Below are 25893 nucleotides of genomic sequence, written 5' to 3'. Positions count from 1 at the left end.
GCAAGAAGCAACATAGGTACATTAGGCGCAGTGTCCACAAACAGCCGTGCATCAGCAGATATGTGCAAAAAAATTTATTTCTACGTTATCTTTTCTTTTAAAATCAGTGAACAAAACTAATTTCTGTAGCTGCCTTGCAGATCACCAAATCGCAAAAGCCATTCTTAGCATTTCCAATGATTTGGGTGGGAAAAGCAAAGGCATGATTGTACCCCATTTTTTTGTATTAAAAAGATTTTCGCAGTTCTATTACATTTCAGAAATTCTGACTTTTCTGAATTCCAATTTCCTGACCTTTTCTCTTCCCTGTAAGTAGCCTCGTCATTTAAAACTTCCTGTTACCAACCAGAGATATATTTCTACATCTTTTTAATTACATATTTCATTGTTTATTTTTGTAAAAGGCATAATTTGAAAATGACGGTCTTCTGGGATCTTACACCATGTAGGCCCCAGATTATAAGGTGCGATGATCGCAAAAGACAGTCATCTTCATAAACTCACCGCTGTGTGAACCTAAATTCTCACAGGTATTTTTTTTTGTGAAAAAAATGTATGACGTGACCAGATTTGCCAGAACTGACCATTAACTGTGTCAGCGTGAAGCGAGCAAAATGGTTAAATTTCACCTACCTGTACTGTATTTAACCACGCACCTGTTTAAAGAAGCTGGAATTGAAAAAAGAAAGAATTTCCTGTTCTTAATTTACACCACTGCATGAAGACTGGAGCTATTAACTACGTGTATTCGTAACCTCAGCACTAAATTGACACAAGTAATCAGCTTCATCTGATATAAGTGCCCCAAGTGCTCACTAGATAGAAGACTAGGTCAGCCTGAGACTGTCATGAAGCGACTGCCAACAGGACCCGCGTTCCTGTCACGAACTGAACCTAGATCATCCAGCCCACAATCCGGTGATATTGCAGTCTCAGAAAAGGAATTATCAGTGTTGATATGAAATTGCAGTTTCGTTATAAATGAAGAGAAGTTGATGTAAATTCTCCGAGCACAATAAAACCGGTATCAACCGTACGCTTACATACAGCATTACAAACCACACTACGGATAAGTATGTAATAGCGATTTAAAAGTCCCTGGGCATTTACATAAATTCCAATGAAACAGAATCAGTGACTGCTCAAACAACATAAGTCACATTTTTCTCAAAATCAAGTTACTGGCTGAAATGAATTCTACTCACATAGTTATACATTCTGAAAGTGGGTACTTTTACATTTATACAATAATGTTTCGACCACAACAAGGAATCGCTCAAACCGTTCTTCCGTCTTATGTTGTTCCTCAAATCTTTTATTCAATTAATATAAACAGTAACAATCACTATCACCACAACTTATTTCAACTATAGGAGAAGCTGCAATAAACGTGCGTGCGCACAGTTTCTATCAACGGGACAGAAAAAACTTGTAACAAAATTATAATGCTGTAGGATGGAAAACCTCTCAATTTTACAACACAAATAAGGTAAAATGTTGGGTAAAAAAAGCATCGTTAGTACGGAAAAAAATTATTTTTGGAAAAGGTTTCAAGGTGATTCAAGCACGAGACGTAAAAATTAAATAAAGGCAGCCAAAGAAGACGAGATTACAATGAAAGCAAAATGCTAAACTCAGCTGCTGTATTTTCAAAAAAGTCAAACATTAGGAATATTATTTTATTATCATTACATCAGAATTTCAGTGCTGTTCTGAAAGTACTAAAGAAAAAAAAAATGTTAACAATACCCACACATACATTGATATAACACACTTGCAATACGCCACAATACTAGCACGTATCGTTGCAGTGAAACGACTACATGCAGTTCTGAATGAGCTCCTGGTCTCTGTTCGTGTATCATTACTTTCTTCGTCTGCACAGGAATAAATTGTCGACACACCGCAAGTCTTGCGCTGTGAACACATTACTCCACTCCCTGTTCACTGAAAGGTGGCTCTAAGATAAATCAAGTGCAGCAATTCTGAAAAAGCACTTCCGTACAGCACAGAAAAAAGAAATGAAAGTGTTTCAAAACACAAATTGGAGTCCTGAAAATATCTTAAGTCCCCGAGAAACTAAAAACACTACTCAATCTCAAGCAGTTTTCCTGACTTAAGAGGGAAAGCCATTTTCAACCGCGCATCGTTATAAACTATGACGAAACATACTGAAATAAAACCTGAAAGCCAATTTGCATCGATTATTTCGATACCCTCCAGACAAAACCTTAGAGCGAAATTATGAGTAAATCCTGATAACGATAAAACTTCATTACTTTACATGTCACTTTTATCCTAGCACGACTTTCTTTGCTTAGCGGCAACCAGTTTCATCACCTAAGGAGTCCTAACGAGTACCCACTCGGCACAAAACCTTTTTCACAGAAGCCTTTAAAAAATTTTAAAGCTGTTTTGTACTCGGGTAAATATCGTGCTACTTACGCTGACGAATCCCAAAGTATAAAATACGGGATGACATCGGTGTTCCTCAGTGACTCGGGACATTCTTTCTTCACTGCCACCGTGGGTAGACTAACATGACATGACATTTTAAATATTTAAGTTTAGATAATGCGACATAAAGTATGAAGATCCGCAAAAGATGAACATATCAGAAAAGGAAGCTAACATGAGGAAATTCAACCACAAAATGCAAACCAAGGCTCCGGTTCTTATTTTAAAATGTCGCTTATAACGGCAGTAGTAGTGTGGGATCAGACAGGTGTGTTTATATACATGCATGCCAATAAAATGTTACTGCCGATTGCTGTACGTACTACATGCGCATTACAGTAACTAACGCAGTTTCAAGAGCTTGGAATCACTCTCTAGATGACAGATGAAGATATAACTGGTTTTCAGGTAATATTGTTTCCTACTTTTTTCCACTCCTGACTCACCTTCCACTAGTTTCTTGCTACTATAGTTTAAACAAAGAGTGTAATAGTTTTTTTGTATTACTTTCCATGATTTAATACAAATTCATTAATAAAAGCCTACACTTCTGAGGAAACAGAAGGAAGATTTGGGGAATGTTTCTGGACAGTTGTGATAGTCTCACTGTACTGTCAGAGTATGCACTGTATCGTAATCTTCGCAGTCAGCTTGTCATGCCATCAGTTGCTGTCATCACTACCCCCCCTTTCACTGCGTTTCATTGACTTGAGAGCTCGCTCTCGCAACCTCCTTTCCAGTTCTTCGGTATTTTCCGCTTCACTCGCTTCAGAATCCTACGAGATGAGAAAGACACGGTAAAACTTCGTCAACACAGATATTCTTTTTTTTTGCAACTGCGTAACAATTCTAAATTCAGTACAGTACTTGACCCCTTATCCAGAAAGTCTGGGGACTACGGCTTTCTGGATTTTGCTTTAGTGCAGTTCAACAAATCAGTCACAATTTGTTTTTCATGAGAAATAGGAAAACCTCTAAATGTAGGACTTCATAATCTGTATTGGCTTAAAAAAAATTTGCAAAAGCTCATAACTTATGTCATCCACTGACTAAACAAGCAGCCTTCTACTAACAGTAAGACTGTCAAGAATGGGGCCACTCACATGTGGCGAGTTGAAGAGCCACCAAGTGCCACTTTTAAATATGACAAATGTACGAAAACACCGCTGTAAAAAATCTCAGGAAAGAATATGGATTTTCACTCCTTCCAAATCTTGGGATCTGCAAATTGCAGCATTCTGCGTCGCTCTCAAAGTCACGGAGATGTTGGCAGAAATCGAAGATGATGCAAACAACACGACATACGATTACAGACGTACTTCCAGACTGATGGGGCACACCATATTTCAGTCAAACACGCGACAGAATACCAGAATGAGCAGATCCCTGACTGACGAATTGGTCGTGGTGGTTTGCACAGCGATCACTTCCCTAGATTTTCATGTTTAGGGTCACGCTAAAAACATGATGTATGAATGCAAAGAGGAACCACGTTATCGAGTTCTCGATGCTCCAAGATGCGCGAGTGACCTGCGATCTACACAAGGTTCAAATGACCTTGAATTTCAAATATCTGTAAGTCCATGACTGTTGAGAATCAGATGTACGTTCATGTGACATTTTTGACTGGGAATTACCTCAGGAATAAGACGGCAAAGTAACCTGTAACTACATATGAACTCTAATCTTACAAGCAACACGTAAACAGAAATACAACAGCTAGTACGAAGGTAAAATATATCCGTGCGACATCTTTCATACTCAACTTGTACTGCTTACCTCGCTCTCTTCAACTTTGCGTTTTTTGTGTTTCTTATGTTTCTTGTGTTTCTTGTGTTTTTTGTGTTTCTTATCCTTCTTTTTCTTCTTTCCTTCAACTTCAGCATCACTTTCCTGTAAGCACAAACACACGCTTGTTAACAAAACCTGGTTACAAATTTACACAGCCATGGAGCGTCTCCTGTTCGGCACGTAGTAACAAATTCCGTTACTTAAATGCAACCGTGCACAATTCAGTTACGATTAAATTTTTATGACCCATTTGAATTAACTCGGTGTCAAACTTTTTTTACATTTAATCACTCGATTATAACTTTTCTGAAGACTAAATCTTAATTCATGAAAGGAGCACATGGCTACAACGCTAGCCAACACATTGCCGCTACGATATACACGTATCTAAACTTAAGTCCGCTAACGGAACTTAGCACATACATACATCACCACATGGTCCAACTGCCTCTGTCATGTTACGATGTACAAAGGAAATACAAACCTAAATAAAAACATTAATAAATCAGATAAAAGGAACATTTTTACAAAGCTGAAGAACCATATTAATGCAACGCGGCAACAAATTTTTTTACCAATCAAAATTAAATATTTAAGCTAATTATAAAGACATAATAACATCTAGGCAGGATGACAAACCTAAGAAATCTGAAAAAGATTCTTCATTACCAAATAAGATGACATTACGCAGGCAGATCCTAAAAAAGACGGGAGGAATGTGTGAAACTGGAAAAGAAACAAGAAACATCCTTGAAATAAATAAGAATTCTAAAATGATTCCATAGTACGAAGTAGAGCTCTCCTCGGTGCCTAAGCACCAGGCCACGCAGACTTATTGGGGAGTGGAGGGACAGCTCCACACATCCTTAACCTTAACGCTAGATGACCTTGGAAAATCCTGGAGAAAGAAAGAATGAAGGCGGTTGAAATGCATACCACATCAGAGTCACTTGAAGACTCCTTTTGCTTCTTCTTCTTTTTCTTTTTGGCTTTCGTATCTTCCTCTGAGCTGGATGCCCGCCGCTTCTTCTTTACAACCTTCACTCGTTCCTCTTCTTCTGAATCGTCTGATTCAGAAGTGTCAGCCTTCCTTGTCCGGCTCTGAAAAAACAAAACAGCATAATTTCCTTGCCTTGAAGGGGTGGTAACACTGATAGCCCTGTCTTGGATTCAAAAGTACTATTTTGAATAAGGTATCTAACCCCAAGAAAACACTACATAACTTCATCTTTCTTCAAGGACCCAGGCATACATGCGAGGACAGACAATATTAAAATGGATCTTTAGGAAATATGAAGCGAGGACATCGACTGGATTCATCTAGTTCAGGACTGCATTCGGTGGCGTTCACAAGTGAACATTTGGGTCAGACAAGAAGCAGGAATTTCTTAACCATTATTAACAATTATTAGTGTTTCAAGGTGTCATATAATAAAATGTCCGCATACTTTTCTTACCACCTGCTTGTCCTGGGACCCGGACTTCTTTCGTTTGGGAGACGGAGATTCCGAGCTCTCGGAAACCTTCCGTTTCTTTTCCTCGGGTTTTCTCTCTTTTTCAGTTGACCGTATTGGCGACTCTGACTGTTTCTTACCAGCTTTACGATCTCTGCCAACAAATAATGGAATAGTACAGAACATTAATAAGTTTTTACTTAAAATAATAATTCATCTCAAAAACGCTGAAGAACACGAGCACTGACTGAATATAAAGATAAACATGAAAACACATAAAACAGGTGCAGCAGCGAAATACTCTAAAGCGATTACAAACAGGCACACAGCCACAACATAAATATTTCCCCATAGAACGTCAATTTTAACGGCCCAAACTTGTTTAATTACTCTCAGACCAACAGACACTGTTGTTTAATAATGAAACATCAACTGTGGCGACTATTTATTTAGTGTTCTGTCTGACGACAGGTCCATATGAACTGGATCCTTCCATCCGAGAAAAGGATGGAAGGATCCAGTGCATCTGAAAGGGTTGAATAATATGCGGGCACTACATGTTTAAAGTGTACTATCAAGGCATCCACCAGGAAGGACTGAGTAACACCACAAAAAAATATTTTTTGACAGCTGATGTCCATAATGAAGATGTGAACATGGCACCTGCGGAATATTACTACTCGAGTCTACTCGTTCAAGTTACTGATTTACAGTTACCTTCCGAGACTCGACGTGTCTCACCTTTCTCTCGCAGGTGGCGAATCTTCAGGATCCTGCCTCAGAACCTTTCGAACTGCCTTCTCACGACTCCCTTCCTTTATGGCAGCTGACGACCTCTTATGGTTCTTTTCTACTTGGCGAGATTCTGAAATTCGATCCCTTGATTTAAGCTTGCTCTTATCAGGAGAAGGAGAGGACGATGGCGGTGCGCCCTTTTTCCGGCTGACTGACGTATCCCTATCGTCATTTTCTGAAGGAGACCTGAAAAACAGTTACCACTATATTTTCACATCAGAACAAGTGAAACAATGCTCGATAAAATCTTCTTCAGAGAGGACTTCGTATTTGTAACAAACAACGAAGTTGGATTCACAGTGAGAATTCAGTGTGTTTCTTAATGTGTAGTAGTTTTGTCGTGATACGCGCACAGAACAAGTACTAATAGCACGTGCACTTGAAGCAGTACATTTTAAGTTTCCAGAGAACTAGAAACTGCGGATTTTAAAACCACTTGTACCGGTAGTAATGTCCTTTATAACATGATATCACATACATTTCAAAGGTCGCTGCTCCATGGGGTTCGTTTACTTCAATTCAAACTCACATCACACCAGTTTCTTACCTTCTAGATTTGCTTTTGACAGACCTCTTGTCTGCACTAATCTCCTGATCCTTATCCGCCCCTTTTCTAAACGGCGACGGTGTTCTTGACAGACTGTGTGAGAACTAAACGGGAAAGAAAAGGCAGCTTATGAATCATCATTTAAAGTAACTTGGCATTAGTACGCAGTTCAAATCGACATTCTACAAAAATTACATTTTGGTATACCATCAACGATGACTAAAATGGGGTAAAGGGGAGGAGGAAAAAACTGGAAAACTCTATGGGATTATACACAAAATTCAAGTCGCTCGTTATCGTACGGCAAATAAGTTGTAATGTCCCAAAAATCATAAAGTCAATGACGTTAAATACGTAGTGGATGCCAATTGAACAGCGAGTACAAATGGAATTTTACTTAGGCACGTGACTCAAATGGGGTGAATGCAGAGGTTTAACACTACAAGCTGAACGGAAATGAACCCCCCGCATTGGAACATGGAGTCCGACTCCTGACGCAAAATGGGCAACATCACAGGACAATCGTGTCCACCTTCAAATAATCTAGCCTTTATATTTCACGTAGTGGCAGAAATTTGGCAACTCTCGGAACAACAAAAAAATAAGTTGAGAATAATGGAAATGGATTTCTTAAGAAGAGCGGCTGGAATTTCCAGAAGACAGAGAGTGAGAAATGAAAGGATTAGAGAAATCATGAGGATGGATCGAGAAATAATAGAGGAGATAGAGAAAAGACAACTGATTTGGTACGGACACGTGCAAAGGATGGAGGAGGAAAGGTTACCAAAGAAGACTATGAAATGGCAACCAAAAGAGAGAAGGAAGAGAGGGAGACCGAGACCAGGACGGAACGACAGAATTAGAAGAACCATGATAGAGTGGATACTACTCCCGGAAGGATGGGAAAATAGAGAAGAATGGAAGAAAATATTAGGCACCAGAAGACCGAAGTAACGGTCAAGAAACGCAAGAAGAAGAAGAATATTTCAAGTAGTTATCAACAAAGGGCATTATAATGTTAATTTATTAATTTTCGAAAAACAAACCTGTATAACTCATAAAGCATGTTTCGTTTAACAAATATAAATAAAAAACAGGAGCAAACTCAATGGAAATGAACCTAATGATCTTTCCACGCAAAGCTCGCACACGTTTACATTCCAAATTGAGGGGTTAAATGTTTACAGCATTTACCGAAATATAAAAACCGTATTTCACACTGGTTCACAGCGGACAGCCTGAAACTTATTACGTAAAATTTTTACTTTGAACTCCTAAATTATGTTCTGCCTCTACTTGCTGATTAACGCAGTTAATAAAATCCAAACACAAAATCATTTTAAAACAAGAGGTCGTGAAACATTTCCCGAGGGAATTGGTAAACAGTTCTGCCTACAATTTTCACTCTTTAAAATATTAACTAACCCTCTGTTTTGCAGACGGTGGCGAGGCGCTGCGAGACTCAGAACGAGGCTTCCTCTTCTTTTCATCTCGAGAAACAGATCGCCGCCTCTCGGTGGAATTGTGGCTTCTCTGCAAGCAAATCAAATAATAGCGACGGTCACAATAAAATTATGCTTCAAAATTGAAAGGTATTTGAAGAATGAAACCAAATTAATTGTTCACATCACAAATTCCTCACACCCGTCTTGTAAAGACATAATATTGCGTACAATTATTCTGTTGGACTTCATCCAACATCCAAATACTTTTCAAATCACATTCTGAAGTCGGTTCTACTTCTGTCGTCGGGTGACGCGTGGGATGACGAAATCCTACGTCACTGGGCCCCTTGGACCAGGTTTCAGCCCAATAAATAACTTTAACTGGTGCCAAAAAAACCGTATATTTTTAGTTTCTGGGAATTATATGTCGTAAAAACATTCGCACACGGAACGCAATGTTTTAAAGTATACAGGCAAGTTAACTTACACCATGTGGAGAGCGTGAGCGATGCTGAGAAGCTGATTGTTGACTGCGACTTCTTCTTGGAGTTCTCCTTGGACTCCTAGAACGAAGACATTTTTATGAATTCTAGACATACTGGTATGGTGTGAAAAACATCTGGTTTCACTGCTTTATATATACCTTTTACCAGAAACCGCGTTTCTGTTTCAATACACAATTTATACTTACAAAATTGAAGTACCAAAACAAAAGACAGTCCAATTTATGAAGAGCACACAATCTGGCCCAAAACTCTAGATTCGGTGGAGTGATCACTTTCATTATCATAAAGAATGTGGAGCTACTTTAGACATGGAACTGAATTTTTAATTTTTTTTAATAAGCATTGCTGTTAAACACTTCAAATTGTGTTTTCTTTGAGGTAAGAACAAAATGTTTAAATATAATTCACATAAGGCTTTAGCTTCAAAGGCTGAAATACAAATAAGAATTTGATTTTGTAGAATACAAGATTTCCTTTGTAATAAGCTAGAAGTCCCCACTTAATGGTACCCGCACCTTGTCGTGGTGGTGGGGCTTGAGTACCTCAGAGACCCCAAGAGCTACTGGTAGGGCGTCCCTAGCCAGATTGGTCGAGGGGGAGAGGTCGGACTAAGACAGGTACCCTGGTCCTCCAGGTTGGGGGTTGGTCGCAAGGCTAACAACCTTGCACCATAAAAAAGGAGACGTTTCAAAACCTCGATCAAAGCCTCGGACAGACGGACCTAACAGAAGGACCGAATGGAAGAGGAGAATTGAGGAGGCCGTGGACCGAATACGGACCGGAGAGCTACAGAAGAAGAGGAAGAAAAGCTAGATGTTTTAGCAACTAACTCCTTCATACAAAATATTCCCCATGCAGTCAATACTCATTCATCTTTTTTAAAAATGCAAAGTTTTCTAGCGTCCTGTTTTATTTATACACTTCATTTAATGATGAAATTTTCTGAACAGCTTCCAACAAAAATTCTGAGTTATTTTTATTTTGTGCTGCAGCACACACTCACAGTCTCCTAGACGGCGGTCTCCTCATCAATGGCGGAGGCATTCTTCTTCTCTCTCTCTCCCGCATCCTGTGCCTCTCCCTCTCCCGTTCTCTCTCGCGTTCAAGCGAGCGTCTGTATCTGCCACCTCTCCTTTCACGATCTCTTTCCCTTTCCCGTTCACGATCCCGGCTGGCTGCTCTGTGTCGTCGGTGAGGCGAACGGGGACTTGAACCAACTCTCTTTTCCTGAGAAAACAGAAAATCACATTATGTCGTTCAAATGTGGTTGGTGTGTTCAGTATTATATTACAGCGACCAGGGCGTGAAATGAAACAAAAATGACAGATAAATATGGTCAGGGTAGCGGGAGGTTCTTCGCTTATGCCGCATTGTGAAAAACACCTAAAAGGTGGCAAATAATATCACTCTTAACCCTGATCCCACTTTTATGTGCTTGCACCACATGCAACTGAGCTGTGCTTCTGACATTTCAGAGGAACATACTGCCTCCATCTCTTTTATTTAATACACCACGTGACTGCTACACGATCACAAAGAAATTAGAGTCCTAGTAGCACCTCTTTTTACGTACTATCAAAAACTTCTTGATAACTAGCCCAACAAACCATAACCTCCAAAGCATCAATTGGTTATCATTAAATTGTGACAATAAAACAATTTACTTTTTGCAACGTACTAAACAGCTTTAGATGCCGGAAGACACGGAGCACATAAACTTACCCGCCTGGAGCGCTCAGCATCCGAATCACTTCCCGAAGAGTCATTATCTTTGTTGTTATTCCGATAATGCCGCTTCTTCTGCACGCTGTCTTCTTTCTTGTGGATTTCAAAATCTTCTTCCTTGCTACCTTTACCTGTCAATAAACACAATAATTATAGCAATGAAAAGTATCGATTCTTTAAAAGTTTGCAACAAATACAAACGTACGACTCCCCTGAATTTTGCTTACAGGAGATTTCACTGCATTAAATTTCCTCTTAAACGCTAATACTAGACGGAACACACCTTTTTCCGAGTGCTCAGATGACGACGACGCACTTTTACTGCTGTCGCTCTCCGAACTCTGAGCCCTATTCTTTCCCCCCTTTCCAGCCGGTTTACTCGGCGATCCCGACCTTCTCTTCAACGGCGACCTTGAGCGCCTTTTGGCCGGTGACCTTGAGTGGGATTTTGAACTTCTTCTGGATTTGGAATGTGACCGTGATTTAGAACGGTGATTTGCTTTCGCTCCTGACTGAGATTTACCGCCTTTGCTCTTGTGGGATTCCGCGGCCGAAGAGGAAGAGCTTCGAGATCTAGACCGAGAACGAGACTTGGAAGCCGCCTTTTTCTTGCGACTTCGTTCCCTTTCAGGTGACTTCTTAGGAGCCCTGTAAACAATGAAACAAGATGTAAAAACACTGGAAAATGACAATGTTGACGAGGCAGGAAAAGCGGAGAACCGTTACAGTACATTTCACGACAGTATCCAAACTTCAGGCTTGTTCAAAATTAAGCTGCAAAGAAGCACCTAATTTGAACTTGTGTAACAATTAGAGCGAATTAAAGCAGCTGGTGAGGTACCAGGAAACAAGCCAGTAAAGAAGCAGCCAATATAAGAATCACATCTGACCTAGAAGGTGATGACGACTTGCTAGCTTCACGACTAGACGAACGCTTCCTGGCGACTGGACGTTTGGTAGACCTGGAACATGAGCGTGACCTAGATCTTGATCGAGATGAGGAAGATCTGTCATTAACTGTATCTGAAGGTTTCACTTTGGGTCCTCCTGCCAGGCTGAGGAGTTTAGCTTGAACACTTGACATAGCACGAGGTGGTTCTCTGAAAAAAGATATTCAAATTTCTTTAGAGGACATTAATAAAACCACGGCAGATAGACATACAGAAAGAAATAATAATTCCCTCACCAGAAATGTATGAGGAACAAGAATCTAAAACTTTGGTTTGCAACATTTCTATGGCGGGTCTTAGAAGGATCAGGGGCAGGATATGTTCCTTCAAAACGTTTGTATCTACCTACAAGGAAACGCGGCATCGCGTGCCCAAAGAACACACAGAGAGAGCAAGTTTCACTCTGTAAGACGCTTTTATCTGCTTACTTACACTTTCGTAGACGTATCCTGCTTCTTTCTAGTCTCGGGCTCTGGGGAGGACGAAGAATGTCTGTTGTTGTTGTTGTTGTTGTTGTTGTGCACATCTTTCACTTCTGGTTTACTTTCAGTTTTAACTGGCGGTGAAATTGACCTATAACATACAGCATTCTAGAAATTACTACTCAATGACAAAAATTAGCCTCAACCAAAGTGCATCACTAAACCACACGCGTACTTACGTCACAGTTTCACATGAAACAAATTCTGAAGGTCACTAATAGTTACATTTCATTACATCTTGTGTAAGATATAACTGCATTTCATCCCACATAAAATCACTCTACATACACGATATTACTAGAAAGAAAAAAAAACCCTTCTCATTTAAAATTTGGAAGGGCACCAATGCTACCTAAAAAATTCATGTCTTACAGGTGTCACCTGCGCGTTTACCTTCTGGGAGATTTTGATGGAGATCTGTGGCTGTTCTCCTTGTCTCTTCGTTCCCGCTCCTTCTCTCTTTCGCGTTCCTTCTCTTTCTCCCGCTCTTTATCCCTTTCTCGTTCCTTTTCACGCTCCCTCTCTCTCTCCTTTTCGCGTTCCCTCTCTTTCTCACGTTCTCTTTCTCTGTCCTTATCACGGTCTCTTCTGTCCTTGTCACGATCTCTGTCACGCTCACGATGACGGTCGCGAGATCGGCTTCTCTTCCTTAACACATTTCAGAATGAGGGTGAGCTTAAGCGGTTACAAACGTGAATATACAACGATGACTTACTGCAACCATTAAGGCACTGTCACCACGTCTAATCTACAATTTTACAGCAGATAATCTCTTCCTGCATTTATATGACACCACTACAAGTTTTTCCAAAAAATAATATAAAATTCTATTAATTAGTTAGCAGAATACTACGGAAATGAGAAATCACAAAGGGAAAAATATAGTATTTCAAATTTACTATATATGCTCATATTAACATATGGAGCAGAAATCCAGACATGGACTGAAACAGCTAGAAACTAACAGCAGAGATGAGATTGTTAAAACGTACAAAAGGAAAAACAAAAATCGACTGGATAAAAAATAACCTAAAGTTAAATGCCTTGGAAGACAAAGTAGTAAATAACATGAGACGACATAAACACATATTAAGAAGAAAGAAAGAGAATTCTGAAGTTGGTTCTAATCATGAAAGTGCGAAACTGAAATCAGAGACGAGAACAAAATGTCAGGAAAAACATCACACAGAAAAACCTGAAGCAGGAAGATATCACTTGTAAGATACAAGTAGAGACGGGAGGACAATATTAAAATAGATTTTAAAGAGACGGAGTGCGAACTAGATTCATTAGCCGAGGGCTAATGACAAGCCCATGTACACTCAAAAATAAATTTCTAGGTTAATTTAAACATGGAGGATTTCTTGACTAGCTGCGAGACTATCAGCTTCTCAAGCAGGAATCCTCTTCTTACGATTAATAAGAGTGAAAAATCATATTCCGTACAAGTGTATTACGTACCTGTCTCTATCCCTTTTACGGTCTTTATCATCTTTGTCTTTGCTCTTATCCAGTTTGTTCTTCAAAGCTTCTTGTATCCTGTCTTGCTCTTCCTATAAACAAGAAGGTGAAAGCACAAAGTCGCTTTGTGAAAAAAAACATCCCAAATGATTTTATACAGTTCACCTCACATCACGCTTGTGAACGAACTCACCATTCTCTTTTTTATCTCCTCCTTTTTTTGTTCGAGGAACTGCCCTGGTATCCCGCTGACCGAGTCCTGTGCCGACAACAGCAGCTCCCACAAGTCTGACATGAACAGGCGAGCGTTCTTGCCGTTCAGGAACCCTGTCAGGTTAATCTGCATCTTCTTGGGATCTGGGTGCTGTTATTAAACACACAGGTGGGAAGAGAACAAACGTTTAACCCTCTCGCAAACTTACAGTACGTTACTGTTTTAAAGAATATTGCTCTACGCTATTTCTTAACCTATATAACAAATTTCACATTTATTCTCAATGTTCTAGTAACTAACCATGCCGTTCATCTTAGTCTGTTGTCAAAAAATGATCTCACATCCCTGCCACCTCAGCATATACTAAGAAATTGATTTAGTTCCTGCCGATAACCAAATTAAATTACGACGACTGACAAGGAGCGTCTCCTATCTCCTACGTGATGTAAGTAAACGGCCTCTTACAATATAACGCACCAGCACCAAGACAAACTATATAAATGATCTGTCACTAAATAAAAATCCACTGACTCCATAACTGATATGAATATATATAATTCGTAACTTAAGCCAAACAATAAAAATATCATAAAAGACAAATGGATGTAAAAAGAAATGAAGCATGGTACTTGAAATAAAATGTTTTACCGTAATAACCAATTTCTTTAGAACACTAAAATTAATTTATAATTGTTATAAAGTAATTTATTAACCCTTTCACTGATGCTGTGTCAAGTGATCATGTTTAACACATCATATGGAAATCTTAGTTTTCCCCACGATGGTGAAAATGGGGCCTGAGGTCGCCTGGGTTGCAATGATATGTAGTCCTGTGCATGGTTACCAAAGTTTCAGAAGAACACGTCACCTCTACCTGCAAGGCGGTATCAATACGTTCCTCCAAAATATCAGTAAAATCCAGAGGATCACAATTTTAAAACATCGCGTAGACAGCAAAACAGGTTAACCGTTTAAGCAAACTTGCACCACAAAACAGAAAAAGTTCACCCCATTTTTTTCGACGATTGTGGGCGCATAAACGTGGAAAATTTAAAAACGTCTGACGATATCTGTACAGGATCACGCAACACTAACAACTGCAAAGATAAAAATGCCATACATACCTACATCGGTCCCCATTAAAACATTTTAAGTAAACGGAATGATATACTATTCCGGATACAATTTAAAAACATTGAGCAGTGGTAAGACTTCTACGTCCATGGGAACAAGGTTCAACTAAAAGGCATTACTGTATTTACATTAAAATTAATACAATCCGCACTTTTTTAACAGCTCTTAATTTGGAAAACATTAAGTGATAAAACATATTTATTGGTCAACAACGTGAAACTTCACATACAGCACATAAACTCTACGATGAAAGAACGGCTTTAAAGAAATACTGCATATTTTCTATGGTCTGATGAATACGTGAAATATACACAATTCCAGGAGTACGTTTTATTCCCATCTTCAAGTATAACAAATATTCATCAGCCAATGGGCATTGTCCAGTATAATATTGGTATAATGAATCAGTAACCTTTATAGTATCATAATAATTGCTATCAGTTATCATAAAACCTGATGGCGCAACATGAGAAAATGTGTAAAGTGATATGATGCAGCGTTCCCAGAATCTCAAACTGATTGTTCCTGATAACTTTCAATATCCACATCCAAAAGGCAAAACTTGATTTCCCATATAAAAGTAAGAGCAGGGCACTGAGAATATTTCAGCATAAAGAAGATGAAGCGACAGGACGATGTATAAAACTGTTTAATGATGACTTCCATAATTTGTACTCTTCACAAAATATTATTAAGATGATAAATTAAAAGAATTGATGAGCGGGGCCTGTAACCCAGATGAGGAATGTGTACAAGATTTTGGTTGAAAAGACTTAAAAAGCACTCCAAAGACCTAAACATGGCAAATGCTACAGGATCGTTACACTACCTGCATTGAAATAAAATGTTACTGAAATTCTCATGCCACATTATATTTTGTGTATGTGAAAAATGTATTGCCCACACCAGCACAATCTTGGAAGTAGAATTACGCAGACCTAACATGGACAAAAAATATCACTCGAACATCACGACAATAACCTGATAAATGCGAACTTATGAACTAGTATCGGCCAAAAATGTAAAAATGCTACACTATGTTTTCTAAACGCAATAAAATTACGAAAAATAGTCGACAATCTTCGGAAAACCGTTGGCATGTTCTCGTACACAAATAAGTCATAAGTATTAACGTCAAAGATTCTTAGCATAAAACCCATGGAAATGTCCCGAAACTTTCAAGAGATTCTACGCAAACCTCAAATTTCAAAGTTCCAATTGTGCTACATGATGATACAAATTCTGCACCTTCTAACTAAGCATGCAACTTAAACAAATGACATTTCAGAACAATAATTCATGAGCACATTTCAAAATTAAGATGACAAAATTAAACAGCAATCTTTAAATTCATTAAATACAATATTTCCAGGACTCCTTTTATCAAAGATTCTGAATGGATAAAACATATTAAAAACCCACACATATTAAATTCTGCCACATCTGGGCACGACACCAAATTTTTAAAGACATTCATCTTTTATAAGCAGCACGAATGACTTCTACGGACTTATTTCCTTCCGTCAGACTTACAACCCCCACAAGTGCAAATTCTAACAACGTCCTAGCTTCATGCCTTTCCAGTCCAACATCCAGGCAGAATCGACACATTTTAAGCCACTCGACATGCTACTTCACCAACATTTTTTGCTCTGTGTTTAGACACCTTTCATCTATCACTGGTCCTATCAATTATTTGAAGTTTGCTAATGCAGAACTTGCATTCAGTAAAGTAAAACAGTTCCACTATACATCATGTAGGCGCTTGGGGGGAGAGAAGGTATAGCTCCTGCTCATTCTTGACCTTGGCACTAGATGGCAGTGAGTGGTCAATATCACGCCCCAGCTGCACTTACCCCCAGGAAAGGACCCCAGTACCCAATGGACAGGAGGCTCGGTGGTCCCAGAACTGGTCTGGACACAGAGGCTAGAGGGAGAATCCTCTGCCCCCATCGGGGATCGAACCCGGTCATCCAGTCCGTAGCCAGACACTATACTGAGAAAGCTACAACAGCTCATATATCACTAGAAATCATTAGTTTCCTGATACAAATCACCTCAAAATGAAACACCTGCATGTTGGTATCCAATTAATAGCTAAGGCAATCTACAACGCTGGCTGCCAGTCTGACACTTCCCTCATTAAGTCTGCGTTATATTCTAACACACAGTAGTCAAAAAGGAAAAACACGAGGAAATAATTAGACACGTAAATAACACAGGTGATGACAATCATATGGATGAATTCGGTGACTAGTTTTTTGAGTTGTCGCAGTGATGATGAACTTTCTAATTCATTATTGTGAGGGTATAAAAACCGAATATGAACTGTGAGACTAGAGTTTCACGAAGCAGCAAAATCTAGATTGTAGTTGTCTGACTTATGACACTGTAGTCTCGTAGAAGTCTACACAGAGTCATAACCCAGAAGACGATAGTCAGAACTTGGAATTCTTAAATATGTGATTTGATAAGCGTAATTTTCAAATCCCAGTAACAATTTCACACATAACACATAATAATGATCGTAAACATCGCACAAGCAAATGTACTGAAAAGATAATTCAACTGTTACAATATTATGAAGCAGTTAGCAACCGTTATCTGAAATGTCGGTATACTTTGTATATCTGCGAGTACTTCAGTTTGCCTGAAAAGTGCAATAACCAGCACAAAGAAAGAATTTATACATAACTTTCACCAAATCCTTTCCAAACCTCAAACAGGTATGACAAATTAAAAGCTGTAACATATTTACGTATTGGTCGTGGAAAGCGCATTTGTCAACAGCAATAGGGTTTCTTCGGGAAAACTTAAAAACTGTTTTAGCTCGCAACAAAACATGCTTTGTTTCAACTATAAATTCAATCAACACCCATTTACCTAGATTATGATTTGTATGGTGCAACAAAACTAAAATCCAAAATATGAATCAGTAAAATTACTGTAATGATATGAATATATTAAAAATCTGCCACATCTGAAATGGGGACAGGTAGGATAAAACATGATTTATATCGCATACACAAGGGTGCAAAAATATAACCATTAAGTTTCAAAGAACATTAATGATCCAGGCCATACCAATAGTAGAAAAAAGTGTTAAAAGTAACATTATATTAAAAATGGCAATTTAATTGTAAGGAATGGAACTGTTACTGGAATTTTGCACCCCTCTGCAAAAATATAAATCAAGTGGTAATGTGATATCCACTTTTATTAAAATTCACATTCACTTGTAATATTAAATGTCATCTGTATTATGTTTGCTAAAAATAAATTAGTTCTTATCATACTTATCTCCAATAAATAGTTTAGCTCATTACATTAAAACAACTTCACGGATGACGACCAAGATCGCCAACAGTTTTCTCAAAACTGTGCTACAAAAATTTTAAAAAAAAGAAAAAAGAAAGGTACATATTTATATATGTGAAATATGTCTTATGTGTTAATAAGCATAATAATGGTGGACTATATAGAAATACCGGCTACCAGCGGTGAGTGCGTGTTTATACCACCTGTCATAGTCCCGCCTTTGCAACACCTTCGAGGTAGTTCCTCCTCTTCTGCTAAAAGACTGAATTGAACCACAGTATAAGTTCACTGGCACAACACAACACAATCCATACCCTCAATCATTGCAAGGCTGTTTCCAAGTCTCAACAGCATTTCATTTGTAAAATATAATACATAATAAAATTAGAACATTTCCTCAACAGTCTGCTACCCTCACTTCATGTAAAGTAGCTAAGAGAGTATTCTACGTGAAAATCTGCCATATATTGTCTGCAGATTTCGATATTTAAAACAATAACAATTAATTATTCAGTATTACTGTCTTCCCTTACTGAAAAATTAAAATAATTGTTATACGACGTAAAAGTGAAACAAGTTATTTTGAATTTGGGGGGGAAAAAAACTGGAATAAATCTTGAGACACATCCGACTCAAATAATAAATACAAACATTTCTTTAATTCTAAACATACACGTGTGTTTCAAAATCATAACAAATAATACAAAAGTATTAAATAAAACCCACATTAAAATCTTAAAAAATCAATTAACAAAAAATGAAATGATTAAACATGTAAATAGTGCGTATTTCACTATCATGGCAAATATTAACATTTGGTATTAATCAGTATCAATATTTTGTTTTCGATATCTACGACTAAAGAGTTGTGAAGTAACCAACGCCCAATTCCCCAGCTGGCAATGTTCTAAGTTCATTAAATGTATGTAAACCACATACAGATGAAATCCTGATCGTGGCACAACATTCATCCTGCATATGAATGTATCTCCACAGGGTGGAAAATGGGATGGATGTGTCACAATGGGAGCTTAACTACATTTATACATAACTACACCATTCCAAGACTTACAGACAATAAAACAATCAAAGTAACGATGTGCATACTTCTTTGATGAAATAACATCCGATACAAAACCTGGTCACTAGACAACAAGAAAAAATGAACAAACTTCTGTGTATACAAAACACACATATTTATATGTATTTTCTTTAGTGATTAAAGATATAAGAATTTAAGAAGGCATTTATTGCATTAAGTACCAACCTTTCCATATTGTTTTCGTTTTAGTGACTCAATGACGAGAGGTTGACTAAAGAAGGCAACTTGGATTTTACAGCTGAAGAAGTAATCCGGCAAACTCGTGCCAGCGAATTGATGAATCACAGATGAATCAGCTACAAGTGAGAAGGAGCCACGGCCCGATCGAGCGAACCGAGCGGAATTCGCACTCCGAGTGAGGTGAAGTGACAAGTTTACAACGTAACTGTCTGATTGGGCGGAAGAAACCGGTAACAATCAGTTCTGGAATTTGTTTTTCTTATTTATACATACTACCCAATCCCACTTTCTCTTTAGTTCCTTCACTATTTCATCTACATTAAAGTCATAATCATCTGTATATTTCAGCTAGACAGAAACAAGTGTTCTGGGATTAAACCTGCCACAAAACTGAACATCCTAGCCTTTTTAATTCACTTCCTCTGCTCAAGAACAAAACATGATTATAAACAAATTCAAACAGAACATTTACAGACAGCACCAAATGCAAAGCAATAACATTTATCTTACTTGCCCTCTTTTTTGAATTTCTTTAAAAATTAGTTATTACAACAAATATGAGATCTTAAAGACACAAAAGTCCCAATCTTTTAATTATCATAAATAATATGTTGATAGTTTACAGTCATCCTTTTGTAGTGATTTAAATACAGACCTCATATTAAACCCCAGGAGCAGTTATGAATATTAAGGACATGGGAAGACAAACCAGGTGAGCAACGGCAGAAATGGAATCAACAACGTGAAGTTGAAACTCTACAACCCACTATGAAAAGTCAACATTAAAATACAACACAGCCTTCTACAACACTGCAAATCAAGTGATGCAAACAGTACCTTCTCTGCTTCCAGTTGGTTGAAGACAAATTCAACCACAACATCATCTTCCATTCCGAGGATTTCGGTAATCTTCTGGGCAATCCACGGCTTTATGACGTCCAGCTTCACTTTTGACATGTCCACCTAACAACACAATTTCAATAAGACAAAAGTGTGAATTGTGTTCCACAGTAGCACTTACAAGTTAATACAAATATTAAATTCCAACAGCATAATGAAGTGTTCTGTGCGCATGGGTGTAAGCTGTTGAGACTTTTTTTTTTTTTTCCATTTATATCGTCTGAAATGGTCATCACACAAAATACACGTACCTTCCTGCTGAGACTGTCTCCAAACTTCATCTGCTTCAACAGTTTCTTCTCCTTGTCACTGAAACGGTTGTCCTGCTCCGCAGATGTCCCCTAAGAATTAAGTGGCAATGTACAAATAAGTACTCACGACACGAGCGAAGTATGAATTGAAGAGCTAGGAAAAGCTACAATAAGGTTTCTGACAATGGTGTGAATAATTACTTCATTAGACTTATCCACTGTATAAGTGTTTTCTATTTAAAACCACGATGTTTCTGAACCTGGTTCTACTTCTATCTTTAGACGACTGGTGGGATGATGAAACTCTACTCAGTTGGGCCCTATCATTGAACCAGTCCTAATATGAGATTAGCTCCACCAGGGCACCCAACAGAATACAATTTTGTCCTCCAACCAATCATGTGAAGATAGTAGAACCAGTTTCTCAACACCGTGGTTTCAAATAAATAAATAAAAAACACTTAGTGGTTAAGTCCAACAGAATAACTATACACCTCAGAAATAGATAATTTATTCCCTCTTGACTAAACATCTGGTGCATGGTTCCAATTTAATTATATCAATAATGTCCAAATTAGCGTTCAGTGGCCACAACTAGTCAGTATCTGACAATGTTCTGGGCAATTATGCCACGTGGACTACTCGCAGGTAGATCCCAACAATTCGGAGAAACATACTGCCTACATTTTCTGCCCTGCAGATGAAGAGGGTATATTTCTCCATTAAACATGCTCATCATTCTTAGAGCAGACATGAACACAAATGTACACACAATCAATGTGGGTATGTTGGCATTCTTTACAAGAATTATAATAAAAAAATTATCCCTCTGCTTAATTAAGCACCAGAGCTGACAAGACACATGGAGGGTGAAGGCGTAGTGCCACACTCTAATGAGAATAGACAGAGAAAAGTGGAGAACAATGAAAATACTTGCTGGCAATATGTGAATTCGAAACATCAATGAAAACAGTTGAATCTGTTTTGCAGATATAATGTTTTAATAGCATACTTTTAAGATACAGTGAATGCATAAAGTAGAAGAAATGAGAAAGAATACGACCATGTGAAACAATGCCATCTTCACATCAAACATTTGCTATACTATTAATTCACTGGTACCAGGGTAAAGGGATATAAATCCAAATATTACAATCAAATTTTGAATGCTACTTTACACCCTACAGGTCATGTTACCTGTAATTTTAGAAAACTATCACTTCACCCTTTAAGTTCATGTGTAAATTCTACGATTACATTTACATACTTTTTTTTAAAAACTCAATAAACCTGATTTGTGGGAACTTTCCAAAAACTGTTTCCCCATTCATGAATATTTAGAACTTTTAACCCTTTAACCTGACATTCTAAAATTTCTCAAGTGACGTGAAAAAGAACCTTCCATAAAACTTTTTATTTGAACTTGGATCTGACCAGATCAAACCAAAAAGAGCACAACCCATCTGAAACAAACAAAATACACTAAATGCTATTTGCAAACTTTAAGAATGTAGTGGTCATTGTTGGGTTTCCATAAAGCAGCAAAATTCAAATACAAACAAAATTCTTTGATTAAATAGCTGTGTTAATTTTCGGTAAATTTACCAAAAAATCAACGACTGCAATTTTGGTTCACATTGGGGGCGATGAGAACAATGTAAACTATTTCCAGGTAGTCTTATCACCAACTAAATGCAGAAATAAAGCCCCAGTCAAAGAAATGGATTCACAGAAAGCGACAAAATGCCATCACCACAGATTTTACACAAACAAGCTGCTGAAAAGAGGATTAAAATATGAGATTATATTATTTTCTTTTTCACTAAAAAAAAAAGAATCGGAAAAGTGTAAATAGCACCAGAAAAACATTTTCTCTTATGAATTACCACAGAAGTAGAGTGCATATTACTTATATAACACAACAGAACTACCAAATTCCAAGACAAACTGTATGTGCTCAAATGCCAAAAATATGTTAATAAAGCTGCACTTATGTGGCCTATGATGTGACTTAACGATGATTATTAAACTCGCAGCAAAAGCGAGCTATGAAAAAGGACTATGAGTATGCTATCTACCCAAATAATTACTGCCAATTACTTCACCTCCATTGTGTTCTGTTCATGTACATCTTTAACGATTATTGATGAAGTGTTAAGTCTGCAACTGTAACACATATGCCAGTTAATTTCCAAATTGATATATGCTTCAAAAAACCAACTAATAAACGTGACCTTATATCAGTACAGAGCATGTCTACCATGTGATTCACAACTATGCAGTGGCTTTAAATAAAATAAAGCTCCCAAGGTCACCAAGAAAATTCTTCTTGAGAAACAAATACTCACTCATATAGTCAAAAAATGTATGATTTGAAGTTACTAGTTTTATGGCTTTAAGAAATATATGGGTGAAGAATGGATGTTTTTGCTAGCTATATATATATATATATATATATATATATTGACTGTACGAGTTGTATATTTGCCTGACTATCGCTACTAAATCTTATTTTTAGTCATAAGGAACATTCCAATATCAGACACCAGATTAACTTTTCTAATACCTGTTCAATTTTTTCTTGCATACTAAATATTTTAATGGTGTCATATTGATCAAACCACACTCAAGCAATGACACATCTAATTTGTATTCCTGAGGTACCCAATTCAAATCTTAACAAGTCTTTCTGTCTTATACTGAAAGATGTTCCTCATGGTCTTCCCCAGTCCCTCCTGATAATTCTAGAATATTATCAAAATGGCCATAAACATTTTGTTGCCAGATCTTTCTAGTTCACAGTAAGTTCAAATTGTTGGCCACCAAATTCAAGGCACTTATTGACAGAACACAACAGCTACTTGCACCTGCCGCAACATGATCACAGTGATCTTATCGCACACAGACCACATCGTGTTCTGCAATTCCTAAAAATTTCTTGGTCGATCAGTGTAAACAACAGACTTCAAGTAGCCCCAGATGAACAATCTAGACACATAATATCCAGTGACTGCGGTTGGCACTTTTTTATTCCTATTATACGATGTGACTTCTGACCCACATGTATAAAAATTGTTTAATTTTATTCAATGCTAAATAAGCCCTGCAGATCATATTTTGAAAAGTCAATATATTAGTTTTAATTTACAGCTTTTCTTCTATGTATTATAAACCTACATTAGCTCCATTCCATCTTCAAACATGTTATTAGCCAAAATGGTACAGACATGAAACATGTACAAAATTAAACAAATGCATATTATGCAATGTACCATAGTTTAACCCATTACAATAAAATTTTAAAATGGTCTCCTGTTGGCCAAAGTGTGGTATAAAAGATAAAACTGCCCCTGTACTGAATCACCATGTCATGTAGACGTATTTGTGTGCTTTTAATTAAGCATGTGCCATTAAGACATTCACATGCTTTTATTTAAGCATACTCCATTAAAATGTGTGTGGAAGTGGAGGTAGTAAAGTACATTCTACAAAGATACATTACACTTTCACAACATGCAGAACTGGCAGAAAATCATGCACTACACAAAGATAATTAACTAAATGCAAAAAGGAATGCTGAAGAGCAACCAAGAGAGAACGTGAGTGATGGCCTGGGTGTTATTTGAAAGGCTCTCACAAAATAACATCCAAATAAACAAAATGTTCCCTTATTTTGTAAACTTGTGTCAACTTTAGAGGGCTACATCAATGACTTTATTTAGTGGTCAAAGATGAACTACACATCTGGACACTTGCTCATTTTTTTATATCACATCATCACATTCAGTACACCTTATTCTAAAATCTCTTCTACCTGCATAAAGACTTCCACAACAAATCGCATATACCATAATAAAACAGAAGGCTGTCTTGGAATCTGGCAGTGTACTTAACTAGTATTCTGCTAATGTATCGGTAACTGAAGGCACTTCCAGGGCATACTTTCCTTCATTTTACTCCTATTCTTATGAAAACTGATCATTTACAATGTTAATAATTAGGATATTAAGGACCCAAACTTCCGATATGTACCATTATATCTGAGTTATAGTAAACTTATTTGCATACTGAAATTCTAAAAACTAACAGGTGAGCGACTGTTCTGTTATTCACTTAAAACAAGCTACAGCAAGTCATATCAGTTTAGTTCTAGAAATAAAAAAATTAACTTACAGTATACATCATGGTTAGACCGTGTGTCGTACTCTTCCTGTTTCCTTAAATCTGAAAGCCTTAATTTTGGCGTAAGAAGCGCAAATAAACTTCCAAAATGTCTGCTTATGTGCAAAGTAATTTGAGCGTGCTTCTCATACCACTTTATTAGCAATTTACCTAAACCAGAACAACGCGTCGTTGTACTATCGTGGTACCGCAAAACCTGTCTGCTCTAGAATGCGGTGGGTCCGTGAGAGATTCGAGAACGGCCTAAACACGAATAATTCTGCTATTATCATTCGCACTTTACATATATCTACGTTAGACTAGTTTACGGTTATTTAACTACTATAGAGAATAAACATTACCCGAAAAAAGCCTGCATCTGTCATTTTGTAGCGGATTTAATATACCAATTTTTATTTCACTACCATGCTAATAAAGATGGCGTTGATTTTAGTGCAGAAATAGCGCCTTCTGGAAATATAGTTATCGAAACTAATATCATTTCGATTATAATCGATTATATTACAAATTTATAAGCTATTAGCTTAATATATTAATAACTTGCGACCACATCAGGCCTAAGTGAGCTCAAAATAAAATTACTATTTGCACAAAAATCTCAATATGTTGCATTTTAAGTTCAAGTAACGACAGGAAGTAAACCTCTTCAGTAAAGCATCATCGTAGTAGGCCATGGACTCCGATGTCTATAAACAATGGTTTTGTCTTCCGGGCTCTGACGCCGTGTGGACGTCTCCCGTTGCGCAAAATCTAAACCTTACATCTCAAGAACGTAATCTTCGACATGCTGGGAATCATGCATACACGCAATCATAGATGTGATTGTACCTTCGTTTATAGAAGGGTGGAGAAAGAAGATACAACCATAATAATTTTTGTAAGTTAAATCACATGTGCCACCAATCACAAAAACCTAGGATACATGATTCCTGCACAGATATACAAACAGGAAAGTTTCACATCTCTCTTTTAAATTGCTTTGCCACTTCGTACCCAAAG

General features: G+C 37.6%; 1 protein-coding gene across 4 annotated transcripts; it reads right to left on the bottom strand.

Annotated features, from left to right (window-relative positions):
- Positions 1 to 1665: 1665 nt before the first annotated feature.
- Srrm1 (Serine-arginine repetitive matrix 1) lies at positions 1666 to 25356 on the bottom strand. 4 transcript variants are annotated; one of them, XM_087340916.1, is made up of 19 exons: positions 25236 to 25356; positions 20713 to 20802; positions 20399 to 20524; positions 13807 to 13977; positions 13614 to 13705; positions 12546 to 12800; positions 12103 to 12243; positions 11611 to 11820; positions 11004 to 11368; positions 10718 to 10851; positions 9999 to 10222; positions 8977 to 9052; positions 8470 to 8577; positions 7045 to 7148; positions 6444 to 6683; positions 5697 to 5856; positions 5185 to 5349; positions 4237 to 4350; positions 1666 to 3233 (listed from the first exon to the last, which is right to left on the bottom strand). In XM_087340916.1, the coding sequence occupies exons 1-19, from the start codon at positions 25257 to 25259 to the stop codon at positions 3120 to 3122; spliced, it is 2913 nt and encodes a 970-aa protein (XP_087197042.1). In that variant the 5' UTR covers positions 25260 to 25356; the 3' UTR covers positions 1666 to 3119. The 4 variants fall into 4 exon arrangements, with proteins under 4 accessions (XP_087197042.1, XP_087197043.1, XP_087197044.1 ...); XM_087340917.1 differs by having other exon boundaries at positions 5706 to 5856; XM_087340918.1 differs by having other exon boundaries at positions 24886 to 25343.
- Positions 25357 to 25893: the final 537 nt, after the last annotated feature.

The sequence above is a fragment of the Zootermopsis nevadensis genome, unplaced genomic scaffold (genome assembly GCF_977971745.1).
Source record: "Zootermopsis nevadensis isolate Lab colony 2312 unplaced genomic scaffold, Znev_1.0 Znev_ptg000061l, whole genome shotgun sequence".
Classification (NCBI taxonomy): Eukaryota; Metazoa; Arthropoda; class Insecta; order Blattodea; family Termopsidae; genus Zootermopsis; species Zootermopsis nevadensis.
Note: the sequence above shows the minus strand (reverse complement) of the source record. Positions and strands in the feature narration are given on the sequence as shown.

Excerpts from the sequence above, each read along its gene's own strand:
- Srrm1 (XM_087340916.1), bottom strand. The coding sequence starts at position 25,259 with ATGACAGATGCAGGCTTTTTTCGG. Across the intron at positions 20,525-20,712 it reads GAGACAGTCTCAGCAGGAAG|GTGGACATGTCAAAAGTGAA; the intron begins GTACGTGTATTT and ends TTGTGTTGTTAG. Across the intron at positions 8,578-8,976 it reads GCTCACGCTCTCCACATGGT|AGAAGCCACAATTCCACCGA; the intron begins GTAAGTTAACTT and ends ATTTGCTTGCAG.